Below are 19080 nucleotides of genomic sequence, written 5' to 3' on the forward strand. Positions count from 1 at the left end.
AGAATCCAAACATTTTGTATTCTGTATTCACGCTAGTAGCGTTTGATCTTTAATGCTAATTACTTTGATGCCAGAATAAGTAGCCACATACATCTGTCCTGAACAGATACAATTAAAGAATTTCTATATTAAACTTGGCACTTGATTCTTTGTAAATAAGTACCATCAGTGAAGAAGCTTTAAGAGAATGCAGATGAGCTGTGAAATTTTGCAAAGCTGGTGGAACAGAATTTTTATTGAATTGAAGTTCTTTTTTCCTTCACCAGCATGGAATTCAGACTTGAAATTGATGCTACCACCTGGTATTTAATCAAATATTTAGAAAGCCCCCTTTTAATCCATTCCTTTATTTTTTAACTAGTTTCAGAACATTTAAAACCTGAAAGGTAAGCTGCTCTTAATTTTCTGGCTTTTTAATGTTTCTGTGAAGGTTACCTCCAAGTATTGAGGGGAAAATAGTTGGTAGTTTTATGTAGCACACAGTTCAGAAACTTGTATGAAAAAAACATGTTTCTCTAAACCTCAGGATAAGGAAATTACTATTGTAAGCTGTTCAAAACAGTTTAACTTCGGAAGTATCAAAGTAGACTTCAAAAAGCATAGGTTTCACATACCATGGACTTCAAGCATGGAGGCTTAGCAGTGAGTTGAGGAAAGGTTATGGCACTGCGAGGAGGTGGTAAGAGACCGGAGGATTAAACCATTTACCTTTGGCAGTTCAAAGAAGCAAAGAGTTGTAGAAATTTGTTTTAGTATTTCATATTTCAGTATGACACATTGTTAGCATGGGAGTGAGTTAAGTTTTATCTTTTGGAACTATACAGACCTGGATTTGAAATCTGTTACATTTTACTTGTGTAGCCTTGGCCAGCCATTTGGCCTCTGAGGTTCGGGTTTCTTCTAAGGGTTTTTGGATAGATAGGGAGAACTTGCATGATATGTCTGGTAGGTAGTGGGGTCTCAGTAAATATTGGCTATTAATATTGTTAATACTAAAAGGAAGATGATTTATCTTAGGACTTGAAATTTATTTATTTGCAATTCTGTATATAGCTTACATTTAACTTGACAGATTTTATATAGGTAATCAGATCTGTGCCCTCTTGTATTTGAATTTTTAGAACAGGTATCCTCAACATTCTGACATGACTGATAATAACAAAACTTCCTAAATGTTAACTTTATTGCATGATGTTCTTTAAATATTCCACAAGCAATTTGGTTAAGAAATGATCATATGAAATATTTTGCAAAGTGATTTGCACAAAAGATAGACACTGGGGGAAGAACAAAAGCACTTACTTTAGAAAATGAAATTCCAAGGGTTCTTGAATGATTTTGATATTTAATTAGTAATAGTTATTTTTTAAATCTGAATTTTTGACTGTCTTGTTTGGATTTCATGATAGGCTTATTGCCAGTCAAAAGTACATCTGGCTTTGTAATAAATGGGTTCTGAAAAGTCATATAGCAAAAACCTCTAAGTTGGGTCATTTCACACTCAGTAAAAATTCAGTTTTAAAGGGGACCGAATCACAAACATATCTGATAAAAATGAAGAGTCCTTTTGCAGCTCCATGATCGCCGTTCATTGTGATTGTGTGGGCTCATGTACACATACATTTCTAGATTATAAAGGAGAACACTTGAATGATGTTTGTAATGTTTACTCTTTCCTCTGTTCAACAACGGTTTTGTTCTTGTGTACAAAGTACAGTATTAGGTATTGATCAGACTGTGAAAATGAAAGAGGCTTTGCCTTGAGGGACCTTTATTTCTGGAGAGAACCAATGGTCCTAATATAGTCTGTTTCACTCACTAGTAGAAGTAGGAACACTGTGCTGTGAGAGGCACTGGCAAGGAGTAATTCTCCCTGGAAGCTTCACAAGAAATGGTGACTGGTTTTGGAAGATAAGTAGAAGTGTGCAGTAGAGACATGGGTGAAGGACTCTGTGGCCTTGTGGTTGAAGAGGGCAGGCAGAGGTTTGGTGTGGCCAGGGTAGAAGACTCAGGGCAGAGGTAAGGAGGTGAGACTAGAAAAATAAGCCAGAGCCAGACTGTTTACAGGTTGTATAGCTTATTTACAGAGTGGAGATGTGTATCCCGTGGGCAAAATTGAGCTGCAGTAGCGTTTTGCCATTTGTTTGAAAAGGTGCCTCTTTTCTCTTTTTTAATGTTGGAATAGTCAACCATCCATATGGCAAATGTCAAGTGTGATTTTGTTAAAACAAACTCTTTATTGACGGATGAATGTTTACTGGTTGCCTGTCACTCGCTTGGTGGTATTATATATGGGGATCAACATATAAGGAGGAAAACTTTGTCTTTTCCATTGAGAAACACTAGTAGAAGCAAGTAAGGTTTAATAATAAATATTACAAAAGTGTTGTATAGTTTACAATTTAATTTTGTCTACTTATTTATTTCTTATATGTCCTTCAAGGCTTTAATTGATACCTGCTTTGAGTCTATTTTTTGTGGTACAGTTGATGCATAACATTATATTAGTTTCAGGTAGCAGCATAATGCTTCAGTATATATATATATATATATTCTGAAATGATCACAATGTGTCTAGTTAAATCACTACACAGAATTACACAATTTTTTTCTTGTGATGAAAACTTGTGAAATTCATTCTCCTAGCAGCTTTCAAATATATAGTACAGTATTATTGACTAGTCACCATGGTGTATATGACATTCCCATGATTCACTTTATAACGGGAAGTTTGTACCTTTTGACCATCTTCACTCATTTTGCCCACCCCCAGCTTCTACTTACCACCCATTTGTTCTCTATTTCTATGAGTTGAAGGTTTTTAGATTCCACATATAAGTGAGATCATATGGTACTTAATCTTTCTCTGACTTTTTTCACTTAGCATAATGCCTTCAAGGTTCATTCATGTTGTCACAGATGGCAAGAATTCCCTTTTTTATGGCTGAAAAATATTCTGTAGTGTATGTGTATGTATGTTTAAGCATGCGCACGTGCGCACATACACACACTAAACTCTTTTATCCATCAGTGCACACTTTGGTTATTTCTGTGTCTTGGCTGTTGTATAAATAATGTTGCATTGAACTTGAGGGTGCAGATATCTTTTCAAATTAATGTTTCGTTTTCTTTGGATAAATACTCAGAAGTGAAATTGCTGTATCTTATGATAGGTCTATTTTTAATTTCTTGAGGAGCCTCCATACTGTTTTCCACAGTGGCTGTACCAATTTACATTCCCAGCAACAGTGCAGGATGGTTCCCTTTTCTCAATATCTTTACCTACTTGTTGTTTTTTGTCTTTTTGATGATAACTATTTTAACAAGTGTGAGGTGTTCTCTCATGGTGCTTTTGATTTTCATTTTTCCCTGATGACTGATATGGAGCATCTTTTCATGTGTCTGTTGACCATCTGTATGTCTTTGGAAAAATGGCTATTCAGATTTTCTCAATTTTAAATTGTATTTTTTTTGCTTGAATTGTTATGAGTTCTTTATATATTTTGGATATTAACTCATCAGATGTATTTGAGCCTCTTATTCTTTGTGTAACTCCTTTGCATATGTAGCAAGTTACACTGTCTTATCTTCTATACTGGTTACTAGGGCCCTTGACTAGAGACAGTTGTGACGTGGACTGTTTTCCATGTTTCTGTTGCTCCATGTATGTTTTGTCTAACTAATCATAAGGTCCTTAATAGCATGTATCCAATCTTACTGTATTTTGTTATTCAGAGTATCTAGGTCAATGCTAGGTAAGAACACTAAGTATTTAATAACAGCTGTCCATTCTTTTAGATTTCCATAGAGTTTTGAAGTAGGTTTTCATCTTCAAAAGTAAGACAAAGTAACAAACTCCCTTTTTAGTAATATAAAATGTAGCATACTTGTTGGATGTTAGCAATAATTAGCTTACTGGTATAGATTAATAATGATTCATTAATAAAACTATTAATGAATATCATAATTGTGCCCAATTTATAAGAAATATCTTTGCAACAATTTGAATACTTAATTTTCATGGATGTATGATTTGAGTTATGTATATATTAGGTTTTTCATTTGGTTATGTTTTATCAAATACTTAAAAAGTATTCTTAATTGTTTTGGAAATTCTCTACAAAGTTTGCTTCTATGAGTTTATTTCCTGATGCTAATTTATATTTCACAATGTTAATATCCTCTATATTCTAGAAAAATAATGGCTGCTCCTAACAGGGTACAACATCTCTTTAATGTGAAATGTATTCATGCATAAACTACTATGTAATCTAATTATGCATAAACTAATATTAAAGTGTTTATTAAAGAAAAAATAAACACTTTAATTGAATTCCCATGATAAGTTTGAGCATTTGTAGTAGACCAGTAACAGTAACGTGTGCTCACTTGCTACCTTTTCCTTGATTACAGGCAAATAGCTGGCTTTTGTCTTGTTTTATTATTACTATTCTTTTTTTTAGAGAGGCAGTGGAGAGGCAGAGGGAGAGAGAGGTAAGCAGGCTCCACGTCCAGTGCCAAGCCACAGGTGGGGCTTGATCTTACAACCCTGAGATCGTGACCTGAGCAGAAATAAAGAGTAGGATGCTTAACTGACTGAACCACCCACGCTCCCCTTGGCCTTTGTTTTAAAATAAGTGTTTAGTGTTGCCCTGAGAGTCACATGTGTCTCTTTTGTTTTTTTACCTCTGTGCTGTTCCAAATGATCACCTTGAATAAAAATGAAAAGGAAACTGAAAAGGGAATGAGGGGTGAGAGAGAGGAGCTCCATTTTTATTTCTTTTTTTTTTTTTTTTTTAATTTTTATTTATTTATGATAGTCACAGAGAGAGAGAGAGGCAGAGACACAGGCAGAGGGAGAAGCAGGCTCCATGCACCGGGAGCCCGACGTGGGATTCGATCCCGGGTCTCCAGGATCGCGCCCTGGGCCAAAGGCAGGCGCCAAACCGCTGCGCCACCCAGGGATCCCGAGCTCCATTTTTAAAAAGTGCTTTAAAATACTGTCTTTTTTCTTAACACAAAAGCATTTAGTAAGTCCACTCATTTTAAATTAGTGCTAACTTTGAAGATCAGGAGTCAAATTTAACTGTTACAACCTCTTCATGACATAAGTTTAGAAATTAAGATTTAGAGGAGAGATATGTACTTTGCTCAAGGTTACCGAGTTTTTTAGCAGAGGGACTCAAGACTTGAACTGCAGCTTCAAAGTTTCATATTTCTCCTGTGGTATCATATTATTTAATGTTCAACTTTTGAATTACATTAAAAAGATTATGAAATAAGAAATCAAGCGGTGCCTGGATGGCTCATTCGGTTAAGCATCTGCTTTTTGGCTCAGGTCATGATCCCATAATCCTGAACCCAGCCCTGAATTGCATCGGACTCCCTGCTCTGTGGGGAGCCTGCTTCTCCCTCCCTCCCTTGCCTCTATGCTGCTTGCACTCTCTGTCTCTGTCTCTGTCTCTGTCTCTCTCTCTCTCTCATAAATAAATAAATTCATTCATTCATTAAAAAAGAGAGATGAAATCAAACCCAAACTTTAGCTGCTAGTTTACTGTCTTCTCAGACTGAACAGTTGACAATTGAAAATTTATCTTAATAACCTGTTTTCGGCTGAGGGTTGCATTAGACTCACCTGGAAGCTTTTTTAAACTACAGATGTAAGAACTCTACAAAATTAAAATCTGTAGTGGTGAGACTCAAGAGGGTTTCGTTTGAAAGGCTCCACAAGTGAGTCTGATGTAAGTTCTGATTGTGAATAAATTTTCCAATCTTTGAGTCCTATTAATAAACTAATTAGAAGGCTGGTATATTTCTTTTAAGACCATTTTTGTATATGTATCTAGTATCAGAGCTAAGGTGTAGGATGAGAATTAGAGAGGGGCAAGAAAATCCATGATACACAGACTTTTTTTGACTTGATGTATTGGCTTGATGTATTATTAGGCAGTAGGCACCTGTTCTAGATTCTTGGGTGGAATGATGGTACGATGAAGGTGACACTTCCTTTCTCTTTGCCTTCAGGCACGATGTCCTATTATTACATCTCTTAAAACTGTTTTCTGCTCTTGATCCCTACTGCACACCCTAATATGAGTCTTCATCATCTTTTAATTGTAATAAAAGTTTACTTTGATTTTCCCATCTCATCTATCTTCCAGATTGCTGTTAGAGTAATTATTTCTAAAAAGCAAGTCTGTTGTGTTATAGTCCTTTATAAAGTCCTTCAGTGAGTGGTTCCCTATTACCCAGGATAAAATCTAAACTACTGAGTCTATTCACAGCAGTTTGCCACCTCATTACCAGTTACTCAGGAAATGTAGGTTATATATTCTCTCAGCCATAATGAACATAAAGTGTTCTTTTATAACTTGGCATATGCTGTTCTTTCAACTTTTCATCCCTTTTTTAAATTGATTAGCCTTGCAAATTCATATGAATCTTTTAAAATTTTATTTATTTATTTGACAGAGAGAGAGAGGGAGAGGGAGAGGGAGAAGCAGGTTCCCTTCTGAGCAGGGAGCCTGATGTGAGGCTCCATACCAGGAACCTGGTATCGTGACCTCAGCTGGAGGCAGATGCTTAACCGACTGAGCCACCCAGGCACCCCTCATATGAATCTTTTAATACACTTCAGATGTAACCTGTCTTAGAAGTTATCTGTGCATTCTTTTCCCCTCCTCCTATTAGCATTCCTCTTATTACTTTTATGGTAATTGCCCATGTACATGTCTGGCTGAACCCATTATATTGTGAGATCACTGAGGACTGCTCATTTCATTTATCTTTGTATTCCCAACCCCTACTACAATGTCTGGCAAAACAACAGTAAATTTTTTAAAACCAATCTGAATTAAATTGAGTTCTTTGACATATTCAGTTAAACATTTGGCTGTGATAACTAAAAGAATTGACAGGGTTTTTTTTATCCATTATGGATATTTACCTCTTATTTTTTATGATTTTCCAATAACTTGGATTTTTTTCTAATGGTTAAACTGTTTTCCCTCATATAGCACAATGCCTTACTTGTAATCATGAGAAGTGGAATATTACTGTGATTCATGTTCTAGGCAAAGGGAGCTGTAAATAAGATGGTAGAAGGTGGCAACTTTGTGTGTTCAGTGGAACAGATATTTCTTTGCCTTCTGCTACTTCAGAATACACTGAACATTGCATGAATGCAGTGTTTTTCTTTGTGTTGTATTTATGCTTACAAAGGGAAAAAGTTGATAGATTCAGTTAAATTATTTTGTTCATTATATTCTTTTTTACCATGTTTCTGTGTTCCTTGGAAAATGTTCTACTACTAAAAGTAATATGATTTGGGAAAATTATTTAACTGCTCTGGGCTTCAGTTTTTTTTTGGTCTGTAAAACAGATAGTGATAGCACTTCCTCATAGTTGTGGAAGTTAAGGGAATTAATGTAAGTAAGACGTTGACATAAAAAAGTATTCTAAAGTAAGTATTCTAATAGCTGTACAGACTCTCATCCATGCTGCTTTCCTCACCTTGGTTGGCCTTCATTCAGTTTCCTGAATGTACTGGGCTTCTTCCTACCTCCAGCCTCTGTGGATGCTATTTTCTCTGCTGGGATCACAGTCTTCCATCTGACTGGCTCCTACTCAACTCTAGGTTGCCTACTAGACTAGCAGTTCCGGAACAGCACAGTGCGTGCCTGGCACAGTAGTTGTGCAATAAACATTTATTGAGTGAATGAACAATTGAGCCGCTTGTGGAAAAGAGAACAGATCATGTGGAATGGAAGAGTGCTTCCTCTAGGGTTGTAGTCAGAACGGGTTCTTTTATTGTAGGCAAGGAAGAAAAGAGAGCTCAGATATATATATATATTTATATGTTATATACATACATTTACAAATTAAATGGTGAAATTACAAATGTTTACTGGCTGAAGTATTAAAATAGGAGTCTATAGGTTAATCAGACTCTTTCCCTAAATGGTTATCAATTTGAGCTTAGTGGTATTTTAATTACTATCCAGTAATTTGAATTTGTTGTTACTTATACTTTAAAATTAATACATTCCAGCTACATTTCAAAAAAAAGAAACTCTGAAACACCTGTGTACTTCAATTCTGGGTATGATTTTAGAAGCTAAACTTCATCAGCAAATTATAAGACAGGGTGCAAAGTTGTAAGTAAAATTTAATCATAACAGCGTTTTTAAAAATAGATCTAGAAGGACATGTACCAAGTGTCACCAGTATTGATTAGTTTCTTGTTTTTTTGTTTTCTGTAATTTTGTAGAATTATAGATGATTTTTTTCCTTTGAATATTCCATCAGAATTCAATTCTTGATTATTATCCCTCTGGTATTAACCTTATATTTTTAGAGGCCCTTTAATATAACATTGAACTTCTTGCATAAAGACGTTGAAGTTAAAAATATTTGTGTTTTTTTTTTAAACCTATTCCCAAAAGGCCATCTAAAGTCACATAAATGTAAAAATCTTATTTCAGAATTGCTATTTTTAGGTGTAACGTAAGGATACTGCATATTTATAAAAAAAATACTGAGTCACTTTAACTCTAAAATTTCTAACTGTAACGTGTCATGTTATTAGAAACATCTGTTCTATGTTTCAGTCTAAATCAAATATAATTGTTTCCCAAATTTTGTCCTTGCCTTCTTTTTTCTTCACATTTTTCCGAATGATGTATATTACCTTGTTTGTATATGCCGACAACTCTAAACTTCTTATCCTCAGGCCTCTCTCCTAAGCACCCTGTATTATTTGAAACCCGTTGTTGAGAGTCCTAGAAACTCACTCAGGCTAGCCTGAGCAGAAGATACAAGGGCAAGGAATGCTAAAAGATTTCAGGAATGGGCAGGAACAGAAACTAGGACAGTGTGAAGGCTGTCTTTTATGTTTGAACTCTTATTCTTTTCTCTCTGGAGACTGATTTCCTCTCCTCCAGTCTATATGTCAGAAAGCATGACCTTGACTGTTTCAGAATTTATAGTACTAGTCATCCCCAGGGAGAGGGAACAAAACTAATACAACTAAAATAAATTTAATTCTCTTTGTATGCAAGCTATAAGGAAGGGGCTCTGCTTCTCCGTGGAAACATTGTCAGGAGTCAATAATCTGCACATAAGGAATTGCCCATTGATAGAGTGGGTGAATTGAATGAATGAATGAACTGACCTAGATCAGGCACTCATGAATCAAAGCATCATGATAATATTACTGTGGTTATGAGTTTTTAAAAAACCCCTTTTTAAAAAAAAAAAAAAGAAAAGAAAAGAAAAATACCAATATATTATGGATAAAATGATATAAAGTCTGGAATTACCTCCATAATAATTCAGTGAGGGCATGGTAAGGGCGCAGTGGATGGAGACCTATATGGAACCTAGATTGCTGTGACTTGGTTGTTGAAACCAGTTGGTGGGTTCATGAGAGTTTACATAGTGCTGTTATCTTTACTTTTGTATGTGTTTGAAATTTTCTGTAATAGACTCCTTTAAATCACAAAAACAAAATGTATTTAGCCTCATAAAAGATGATTAGCTTAGGAGCACCTGGGTAGCTTTGTCAGTTGAGCATCAGACTTTCACTCAGGTCATGATCTTGGGTCATATGATCCAGCCCCTAGTCAGGCTCTGTGCTCGGCACTGAGAATTTTCTTTAAAAATGATTACTTATTAATAACAAAATTGGATTTTGTTCCAATGTCAGTATTATTGCATTTGAATAATGAGGTTTGTTTTTTTGTTTGTTTGTTTTTGTTTTTGTTTTTGTTTTTTTTTTGCCAGCCCTGTCCTTTATTTCACCTGACTGGGAGTTTCAGCAGATGCCTAATATGAGAAAGCATATGTACCATTTTTCTAAAATACTTGGGTATCAAACCGGGTTTTAGCAAGGGTGCCTAGAGACATCCTGCTTCTCCTAGCACTGCCTAGTACATAGTAGTTCTCAGTAAATGTTTTTTTGAAAGTGTGCTTAGGGGCAGTCACAAACCAAAACAGAGCTTTCTTTTCTAGTGAGCTCTTTTCTTGCAGTTTATTTGTTGAATAAATACTTTTTTTGTTGTTTTTTTTGTTTGCTATCAGCTTTCCCATCACTTGAATTTTACTGATTATATCACCATATTGTAATTTTTTTTAAGTGATAGTTGGATATAGAGGCTTAATCAAATTCTATTTTGATTTTTTTAACTACTGCATAATTAGTATTCTTCTACCAGGAAGTACATGGTATCTACTTATTTCTCTTGTGAATTTAGCACCATAGGTTTTTTAAGTTAGAAGTTAGAAAAATTGTTTTTGATAGTGAAAATTATAGGTTTTTAAATAAATAAGCTTATTTAAGAAACACTGATCCAGACTAAATTTCCCAAAATCTGTTGTTGCAAACTTAAAAGTTTTAATTTTTATTTGTATGAGACATTGTATTATTCCATTTAGGCTGCTATAACACAGTACCATGGACTGGTCTGTTTATAAACAACAGAAATTTGTTTCTTGCTTTTCTGAAGGCTGAGATATCTAAGATCAGGGCATTGGCCAACTTGGGGTCTAATGAGGGCTTACTTCCTGTTCATAAACAACTGTCTTGCTGTGTCCTCATGTGGCAGAAGGGGCAAGGGCTTTCTCTGGAATCCCTTTTATAAGGGTATTAATCTCATTCATGAAGGCTCCATCTCATGACCTACCTCCAGTACCACCACTTTGGGAGTTCCATTCCAACAAGAATGTGGGGTAGAAGGGGATACAAGCATTCAGTCTGTAAAAAAAAAAATATGTAAGAATTGTCCTCCCAGTTTTAGATTTGTTGAAACTGTTAAGTAGAATCTCTAGGGATCTTGGAGTTAATTAGTAAAATATAAAAAGGATTTCAGAAGCTCATAGTTACAATCCCATAGTACAGATCTGATATATATAACAATATAGTTTTGTTCTGTTTTTGCATTCACTAATTGTGATATCTGCTGTATCTAGACTGCTTTTAACTCCATTTAATTATTAATTGTAGCTATTGTGTTTTTCAGTTCAAGATGTTCACTTAATTGCTGATTCCTTATGGTTACCAATTCTTGTTGAAATTCTTTGTTAATTCATATTGGTTATCTTATCCTCTTTTTTTTTTTAACACCTTTATTCTTAGTTATTGTAAAGTTCTTGTCTGCTGACTCCATTATCTGGATCATCAGGAGTTCTGCTTCTATTGTTTGTTTTCCCTTGGTTATTAATTACATTTTTCTTCTCTTTAAATGTTTCAAATGTCTAGGAACTTTCTTGCATGCTAGACATTATGTATAAAAGACTCATTGAAGCTTTAATTACTATCATCCATCAGAAAGAATTTCCTTTTTTCTCTTAGGTAGAGAGGATCAGGAATTTAACATTTTAATCCAGTCATGATTTATATAGACCAGGGCTGGGCTGCAGTTTTTGTAAGATTTAGTCCAGCTCTGATTTGCCCCTTTTCCTTAGGTATAACCTTATCTTTTGGCAAACCCAAAAACTGGATTTTTTTTTTTTAAAGGTAAGAATTTTTTTTTTTTTTTTTTTAATTTTATAATAGTCACAGAGAGAGAGAGGCAGAGACACAGGCAGAGGGAGAAGCAGGCTCCATGCACTGGGAGCCCTATGTGGGATTCGATCCCGGGTCTCCAGGATCGCGCCCTGGGCCAAAGGCAGGCGCTAAACCGCTGCGCCACCCAGGGATCTTCGAGGCTTTTGATTGAGAACTTGGTGAGCAGCTTCCACATTCTGCTGAAGAGTCATTTGTACTCTTCAGAGATTTTGAGCTTAGCTTGGTAACCTTTAACCTTGCAGCAAAATCTGACAAGAGTTTTAAAAGGGAGATTAGCTGTGTGTTTAGAGCACAACTTCTTCCCTCTAGTGGGACTTTGTCTCCTACACGTTATGAGATTATGGGAGATTTCATTCAGCTATTTAGGAGCCTGATTCTGACTCCCCAACTTCCCATAAGGAGCCTCAGAACTAAAACCAGTCATGTTTGGTGTTCTTCAGTTCTAGTCTGTCATATAAAGCCCTGGATAACAGCTCAAACCTCACTTGTTCCTCTTTTCCCAAGAAGAATCATGCATGAGCTAAGTGCCAGTCTTGTATAGAATTGGAAAATACCCTCCATAAAGAAAATGTTTGGAGATTTTCAGAAGGATCCTTTTCATATCCTTGCAGCCTAGAATTTACATTCATCTAGTCATCATTGATTCTGTAACTCTTTGATATGTATCTTTTCTTTGTTTTTTCTAAGATTTATTTATTTTATAGAGAGAGTACAAGCAGGGAGGTGGGTGCAGGCAGAGGGAGAGGGACAGAGAAAATCCTAATCCTCCTCTGCTGAATGGGGAGCCCAAGTCGGGGCTCCATCCCAGGACCCTGAGATCCTGACCTGAGCCAAAACCAAGAGTTGGACACTTAACCAACTGAGCCACCCAGGCATCCCTGTAACTGTCTGATATCTTTAAGATTTAGAGAGGTAATCAATTACATTTGACCCTTGAATAGTGCAAGGGTTAGAGGCATCAACCCATTAGTCGAAAATCTGTATGTGGACAGCCCCAGTTGCTCAGCGGTTTAGCGCCCCCTTCAGCGCGGGGTGTGATCCTGGAGACCTGGGATCGAGTCCCACATCGGCTCCATGCATGGAGCCTGCTTCTCCCTCTGCCTGTCTCTGCCTCTCTCTCTCTGTGTCTCTCATGAATAAATAAAATCTTTAAAAAAAAAAAAAGAAAGAAAGAAAAGAAAATCTGTGTGTAACCTTTGACTCCAGCATTTAACTACTAATATCCTACTGTTGATCAGAAGCCTTACTGATAACAAATGGTTGATTAACACATATTTTGTAGCTATATGTATTATATACTATATTTTTATAATAAAGTAACCTAGAGAAAAGAAAATGTTATTAAGAAAATCATAAGGAAGAGAAAATACAGTACTGGACTATCCAAAAAAAAAAAATATATATATATATATATGTATAAGTGGGCCCACACAGTTGAAATCTGTGTTGAGGGGTCACCTGTACTTGCCTTTATTTTAGTTCTAGCTAGAGCAGAGACAGGACTTACTGCATCCTGTTTGAAAGTAGAAATCTTATGTAAAAAAGATAATTTTGAGGGTTTTTTCCCCCTAAGGATTTTATTTTATTTATTTTAGAGAGAGAGCATGAGCAGGAGGAAGGAGAAAGAATCTCCAGCAGACTCCATGCTAAGCATGGAGCCCTGACGCAGGGCCTGATCTCAGGACCCTGATCATGACCTGAGCTGAAACCAAGAGTTGGACGCTTAACTGACTGAGCCATCCAGGTGCCCAAGCACTTTATATTTATAACTCTCAGAAATGGGAAATATTCTAAAGTGACAAGCATTATGGAAAGTATTATTGCTTTTATATCTTTGACAAAGATTAGGAGATGTTTTAGAATAGCTTCTTTTTTTTTTTTTTTTTTTTTTTTAATTTATTTATGAGAGAGAGAGAGGGAGAGACATAGGCAGACGGAGAAGCAGGCTCCATGCACCGGGACCCCGACGTGGGATTCGATCCCGGGTCTCCAGGATCGCGCCCTGGGCCAAAGGCAGGCGCTAAACCGCTGCGCCACCCAGGGATCCCTTTAGAATAGCTTCTTAATATATCACTTACAGACTAGCATCTCTTTCTGTTAGCTCCGTTCTCTCTCCACTGACAAGCTCTATTTGGTTGCCACTCCTCTGTGAAAACATAAATTAATGACTAGAAAAGATTTCCCTCAAAAAGTAAATCAGCTTTTATTTTTCCTGCTTCAAAAACGGAGGCATTCTAAAGATGTTGTAAAAATCTTATGTTTATCATAGGACTTCAAAAAAGTAGATTTCTTTTCCTTGACATGAATGCTGTTTTGTGTGTGTGTATTTCTAATTACATCTGATTAGACATAAAAGGCCTAATACCCAAAGGAGACTGCAGGAAACTGGAGATAATATAGTTATTTTTAAGAACAAACAATTAATGGAGAAAAGTAAATCTAATCAGTGATACATTTATCAAAAAGATAACAAGCATCATGAAAGACATTACCTTTTTATCAATGATAAGAAAGATCTCTTGTTTCTGTAACTATTTTATACAAATGTTATAAAAATCAGTGATACAATTTTGTGAGTGGGAATAACTGTAGAACATTTAGACAAGTGTGTGTTTATATTTACCTTGAAGGTTTCAGTTTACTGTTAGATAGGGGTAGTGAATGCCCTTGACAAACATTTTGCGGGTAGGCTAACAAGAATTTGAATCCCACTGTCCTTCATTTATCTTAATAAGCTGTATTAGTAGCAAGCATTTATTTAGTGTTTACTATGAGCCAGGTAATGGCTATCCCATACCTCTTTTAATCCACAGAACAGCACAGAGTCACTTCTAGAAACCCAAGCTTATCACAGTAGTAAGTGATGAAACTAGGATCTAAACTGAGTTCAATAAAACACCAAAGCCCATATTAATTATTGTATGATACCACCTCCCTCTGTGATTTTGAGCAGATCATAGATATATATCCCCTAACTCTGAAACCCAGAAAGCTTTGGAAATTGCTAGTCTTTTCATAACTTATTTGGTGGCAAAATGAGACTTGAATGGATGAAAAGCTATTTATAGCCTTTGTTTATCTCATTTAGTGTGACTGTGCATACACGTTGCTACAGAAATGTTAATGTATTTGATTTTTGGAGTGCTGCCAGTAGATCTTCTCTGGAAATGTTCTACAATATATTGTATATGCCCTGCATTAACTATCTAATATACAAAAAATTCTGAAATCTTAAATGTTCCCAGATGGCTGTGGCCCTCTATTTAACTTCCACAATACTAGTTTTCTTTCTGGAGAGATGTTAACATCTAACCCAGTAGGTTTCAATAAAAATTATATGAAATAATTAACATATGTAAGTATTTAAGGTCCATGGCATATAATAAATGTTTAATTTATTGGTATTGTTATTATCTTGGAATTTAGCAGAATTTGGATCCTAAAGTTAGGATTATTGAAAACATGTTTTGTTTAGTTTAGCTTGGAGCTAAAACTTAACACTGCTTTGTGTCTGGGATTAGTAGGAATCCATGCCTTCTACAGAATGTACTTTCACTTACCACTGACTGTTTAAAATAGAAGTGATTTTCTCCAGTAAATGTACATTATTCCTTAGTGCAGGATTTCCTAAGCGTTTTTGTGTTACGACACACATAGAAAATTCTTTACTGAGATAACTGGAGGAGGGTGCCCCTGCTACTCCAGGCTCCTGGCCACCTGAGGCCTAAGGGGATCAATACCATGGCACACATATAACATTTTGGCAAAGCAATGTAGCATTATATAGACCAAGTATAAGGGGAAGATAAATGAAATGTTAGAAACTACTAGTGGATTTACTTTGGTTACTTCTATTTAAGCATCTATTTCAAAGCAGTTAAGAAAATCCAGAAACCTAGGTGAAAGTTATAATTAAAAAAAAATTAATCTCTTAATTACTTGTCTTAGTTGTCTTCTAGCAGTTAAGAAAGAGGTAGATTAAAAAAAAAAGAATGAGGTAGATTAGGAATTTAAAAAAGTATGAGGTAGATTTTATAAAAGGGTTTGTTGGCATCTTGAAGATACTTGATTTGTAAGTTAGAATTATGAAGAAACTATGACACTGGGTTAGCATTTAAAGCACTTCCAAGTGTAGATAGGACCAGTCAATGATACATTTAATTTAGAGCTTTTTTTTAAGGGGCTGACATTTATTTCTTCTCCAAATATTACAGTAAAAATTATATGGGGTAGGATACTTTGGTCAGTTTTCTTTTTAATGTAAAATTTAGAGTATGGCTGTTAGAAATTATTTGCTTGTACACACAGGGCACAAGAAATTGTTGCACATTATCTACCCACCCTACCCCTCGGCTAAGTCTGTAGCCTCAGGACTAGATACAAAATGGGTATAGCGTTGATTCTCAACCAGATAATATATTTCTAGAACATTAGTTAAGACATTATCCTCAGGCATAAATTCAGGATAGGGAGGTGGGGCAAACAGTATATAGGGAGCTGTGAGTATAGATACCTCACTTTGGCTGAAGAATTTGAGGGTCAGGGGAAACAGTCTACATCCTATTGGTTTCTCTTGAAGGAAAAGGTACTGAGTTTGAAGGATTAAATGAAGATTTCTTTTTCTTATGGTTCTTTGTGGTGGAGGAGATTCTTTCATGGCCTTCAGTGATCTGAATGGGGTTAGCGAATGGGGTTATTGGAGCTGGAGCGGAGTCTAGTGGCCTGTATGCAGTTGGCAGGGCTCCGCTTAACCCTTTGAGGGACAAACTTCCAATGCTTTTCATGAACTCTTAATAGTGAGGTTGGGAACAGGAAGGCAGAAATGGCAGCTGTCTCCTTGGCACTCACTTAATTCTGAGAGGACTTGGAGTTCTCTGCTCAAGTTGGGGTTTTTTTGAAGAGGAGTTTTCAGATTTCTGACAGCCTTACAAATGTTTCTTTTAATACTTAAAAAATGTTTTAATTTGAGGAGTTTACCACCTTCAAAAGTTATAAGAATATTGGGTGATTCCATAATAGCAAATAGCTCAGAGTATGTTATGTGTTAATTTGGAAAGAATGTGGCTGGCATTCAGCACTTCTTTGAACCAGGGCATATTACTTATTAGCTGTATTCCTTGACTTTTCATAGAATGTTACATCTTCATCTAAATCATAAATCCAAATTATATTACTACAAAACCTCTTCTAGCATATTTTATGCTAGAATAGAATAGTAGTAATTTTTTAAGAGAAAACAAGTAGTTACAGATATGGTTTCCATTCTAGGAACAGGAAATAAAGATAATAACAAAACAAAATTCCAGAATATATGAAGTCATTATTATTAAAAATCATCTATTACACGTGTATTTTATATTTTTATTTTATTTTAATAATTGGTGTTCCCTGTCATCCCCACAGGCATCTTACAAAGATAAATACAGTCTCTTTTCAACTCATTATTCTTAACCTCAGAAATGTGAAATGTTGATATGTTAGAGTTTAGGGATTAGATAAATAGAAAGCTGCAAAAAATGAGTTTCCTATATCTTTTTGGGAAAAAGTATCGCTTTATGAGTGAACTTTGCAAGGCAGATAAGTGTAAACTATGTGGGTAGAGTTAGTGAGTGGAATAGTTAGTGGTAGTGGAATAGTCACATAACAGTGTGTGGTCCTGAGACAGTTGGTGCAGGGGGATAGCAGTGCTATAAGAGAGGTAAGTTGGAGGTGACATACAAAGAGAGGTAAGTTGGTGCTGACAGGGACTCTCCAGATTTCTGCAAATTCCCTTTCCCTAAAACAAAACAAAACTTTGTTTTTGGGTAGTATTTCTCAGATTTCAGAACTCACTTTTTCCTTTCAGAAAACTGAAGAATGGGAGAAAGATAAGACTGAAGCAGACATGGAAGAGTATATATGGGAAAATAGCTCCTCTGAAAAAAATATCCTACAAACACTTCTCCAAATGAAAGCTGCTGAGAACAATCTGGAAGTAAATGAAGAAGAGCTCCTTGGTACAAAGGAAGTTGAAGATTACAAAAAGTCTGTTGTTAGCCTTAAGAACAAGGGGGACAATGAAAATACACTTTCTCAGTACAAAGAATCAGTGAAGAAACTATTAAATCTAATGTGATTTATGTAGAAAAATCTACTTGATGTATTAATTTTATGATATATCTGTGATCATTATCTCATTTGATATAAATTTGAAAATGCTAAAAAAAAACGACATCAGATTTTTTTATTTCAGACGTTGAATTTAGTGATTCATCAGTTACGTAAAGGACCCAGTGCTATTACATCAAGTGCCCTCCTTAATGCCCATCACCTGTTACCCCATCCCCCCCACCCTACAGCAATCCTCCGTTTATTTCCTAGAATTCAGCGTCTCTTATGGTTTGCCATGCCTCAATTTTCACCTTATTTTAGTTTTCCTTTCCTTCCCCAGTGTTCATCTGTTTTGTTTCTTAAATTCCACATATGAGTAAAATCATATGAATTTGTCTTTTTCCAACTGACTTATTTCACTTAGCGTAATATCCTCTAGTTCCCATCTATGTTGTTGCAAATGGTAAGATTTCCTTCTTTTTGATGGCTGAGTTATATATATATATATATATATATATATATATATATATATATATATATATATATAACATACATGTGCTATATATATATATCACATCTTTTTTATCCATTCATCTGTCAGTGGACTTCTGGGCTCCTTCTGAATTTTGACAATTGTGGACATTGCTGCTGTAAACATTGGGGTGCATGTGCCCCTTTGAATCACCATTTTTATACCCTTTGGATATACCTAGTAATGCAATTGCTGGATCATAGGATAGCTCTATTTGTAACTTTTTTGAGGAACCTCCATACTGTTTTCCAGAGTGGTTGCACCAGTTTGCATTCCCACCAGCAGTGTAAGAGTGTTTCCCTTTCTCTGCATCATTACCGACATCTATTGTTTCCTGAGTTGTTAACTTAGCCATTCTGACTGGTATGAAGTAATATCTCATTGTGGTTTTGATTTGTATTTTCCTGATGCTAAGTTATATTGAACATTTTTTTAATGTATCTGTTGGCCATTTGTATGCCTTTGGAGAAGTGTGTATTCATTTTTTCTGCCCATTTCTTGACTGGATTTTTTTTTTTGGTGGGGGGGGGGGTGTTAAGTTTGATGAGTTCTTTACAGATTTTGGATACTAGCCTTTATCTGATAACACATTTGCAAATATCTTCTCTCCCTCTGTAGGTTGCCTTTTAGTTTTGTCTACTATTTCCTTTGCTGTGCAAAAGCTTTTTATCTTGATGAAGTCCTAATAGTTCATTTTTACTTTTGTTTCTTTTTCCTTTGGAGATTTGTCTAGCAAAAGATTGTTGTGGCTGAAGTCAGCTTTCTGCCTGTGTTTTCTAGGATTTTGATGGATTCTTGTCTCACATTTAGATCTTTCATCCATTTTGACTTTATTTTTTGTGTATGATATAAGAAAGTGGTCATTTCATTCTTTGCATGTCGCTGTCCACTT

General features: G+C 35.6%; 1 protein-coding gene across 3 annotated transcripts in view; it reads left to right on the forward strand.

The window, feature by feature from the left end:
- The window catches only part of MRPS35 (mitochondrial ribosomal protein S35), a 42540-nt gene extending 24845 nt beyond the window's left edge, over positions 1 to 17695 (forward strand). For all 3 annotated transcript variants that reach the window (XM_041736516.1, XM_041736517.1, XM_041736518.1), the window contains exon 8: positions 17412 to 17695. In XM_041736516.1, the coding sequence (XP_041592450.1) occupies positions 17412 to 17681 (270 nt within the window). In that variant the 3' untranslated portion in view covers positions 17682 to 17695. The remainder of the gene's footprint in view (positions 1 to 17411) is intronic.
- The last annotated feature ends 1385 nt before the right edge of the window (positions 17696 to 19080 follow it).

Source organism: Vulpes lagopus, chromosome 21, assembly GCF_018345385.1.
Source record: "Vulpes lagopus strain Blue_001 chromosome 21, ASM1834538v1, whole genome shotgun sequence".
Taxonomy (NCBI): domain Eukaryota; kingdom Metazoa; phylum Chordata; class Mammalia; order Carnivora; family Canidae; genus Vulpes; species Vulpes lagopus.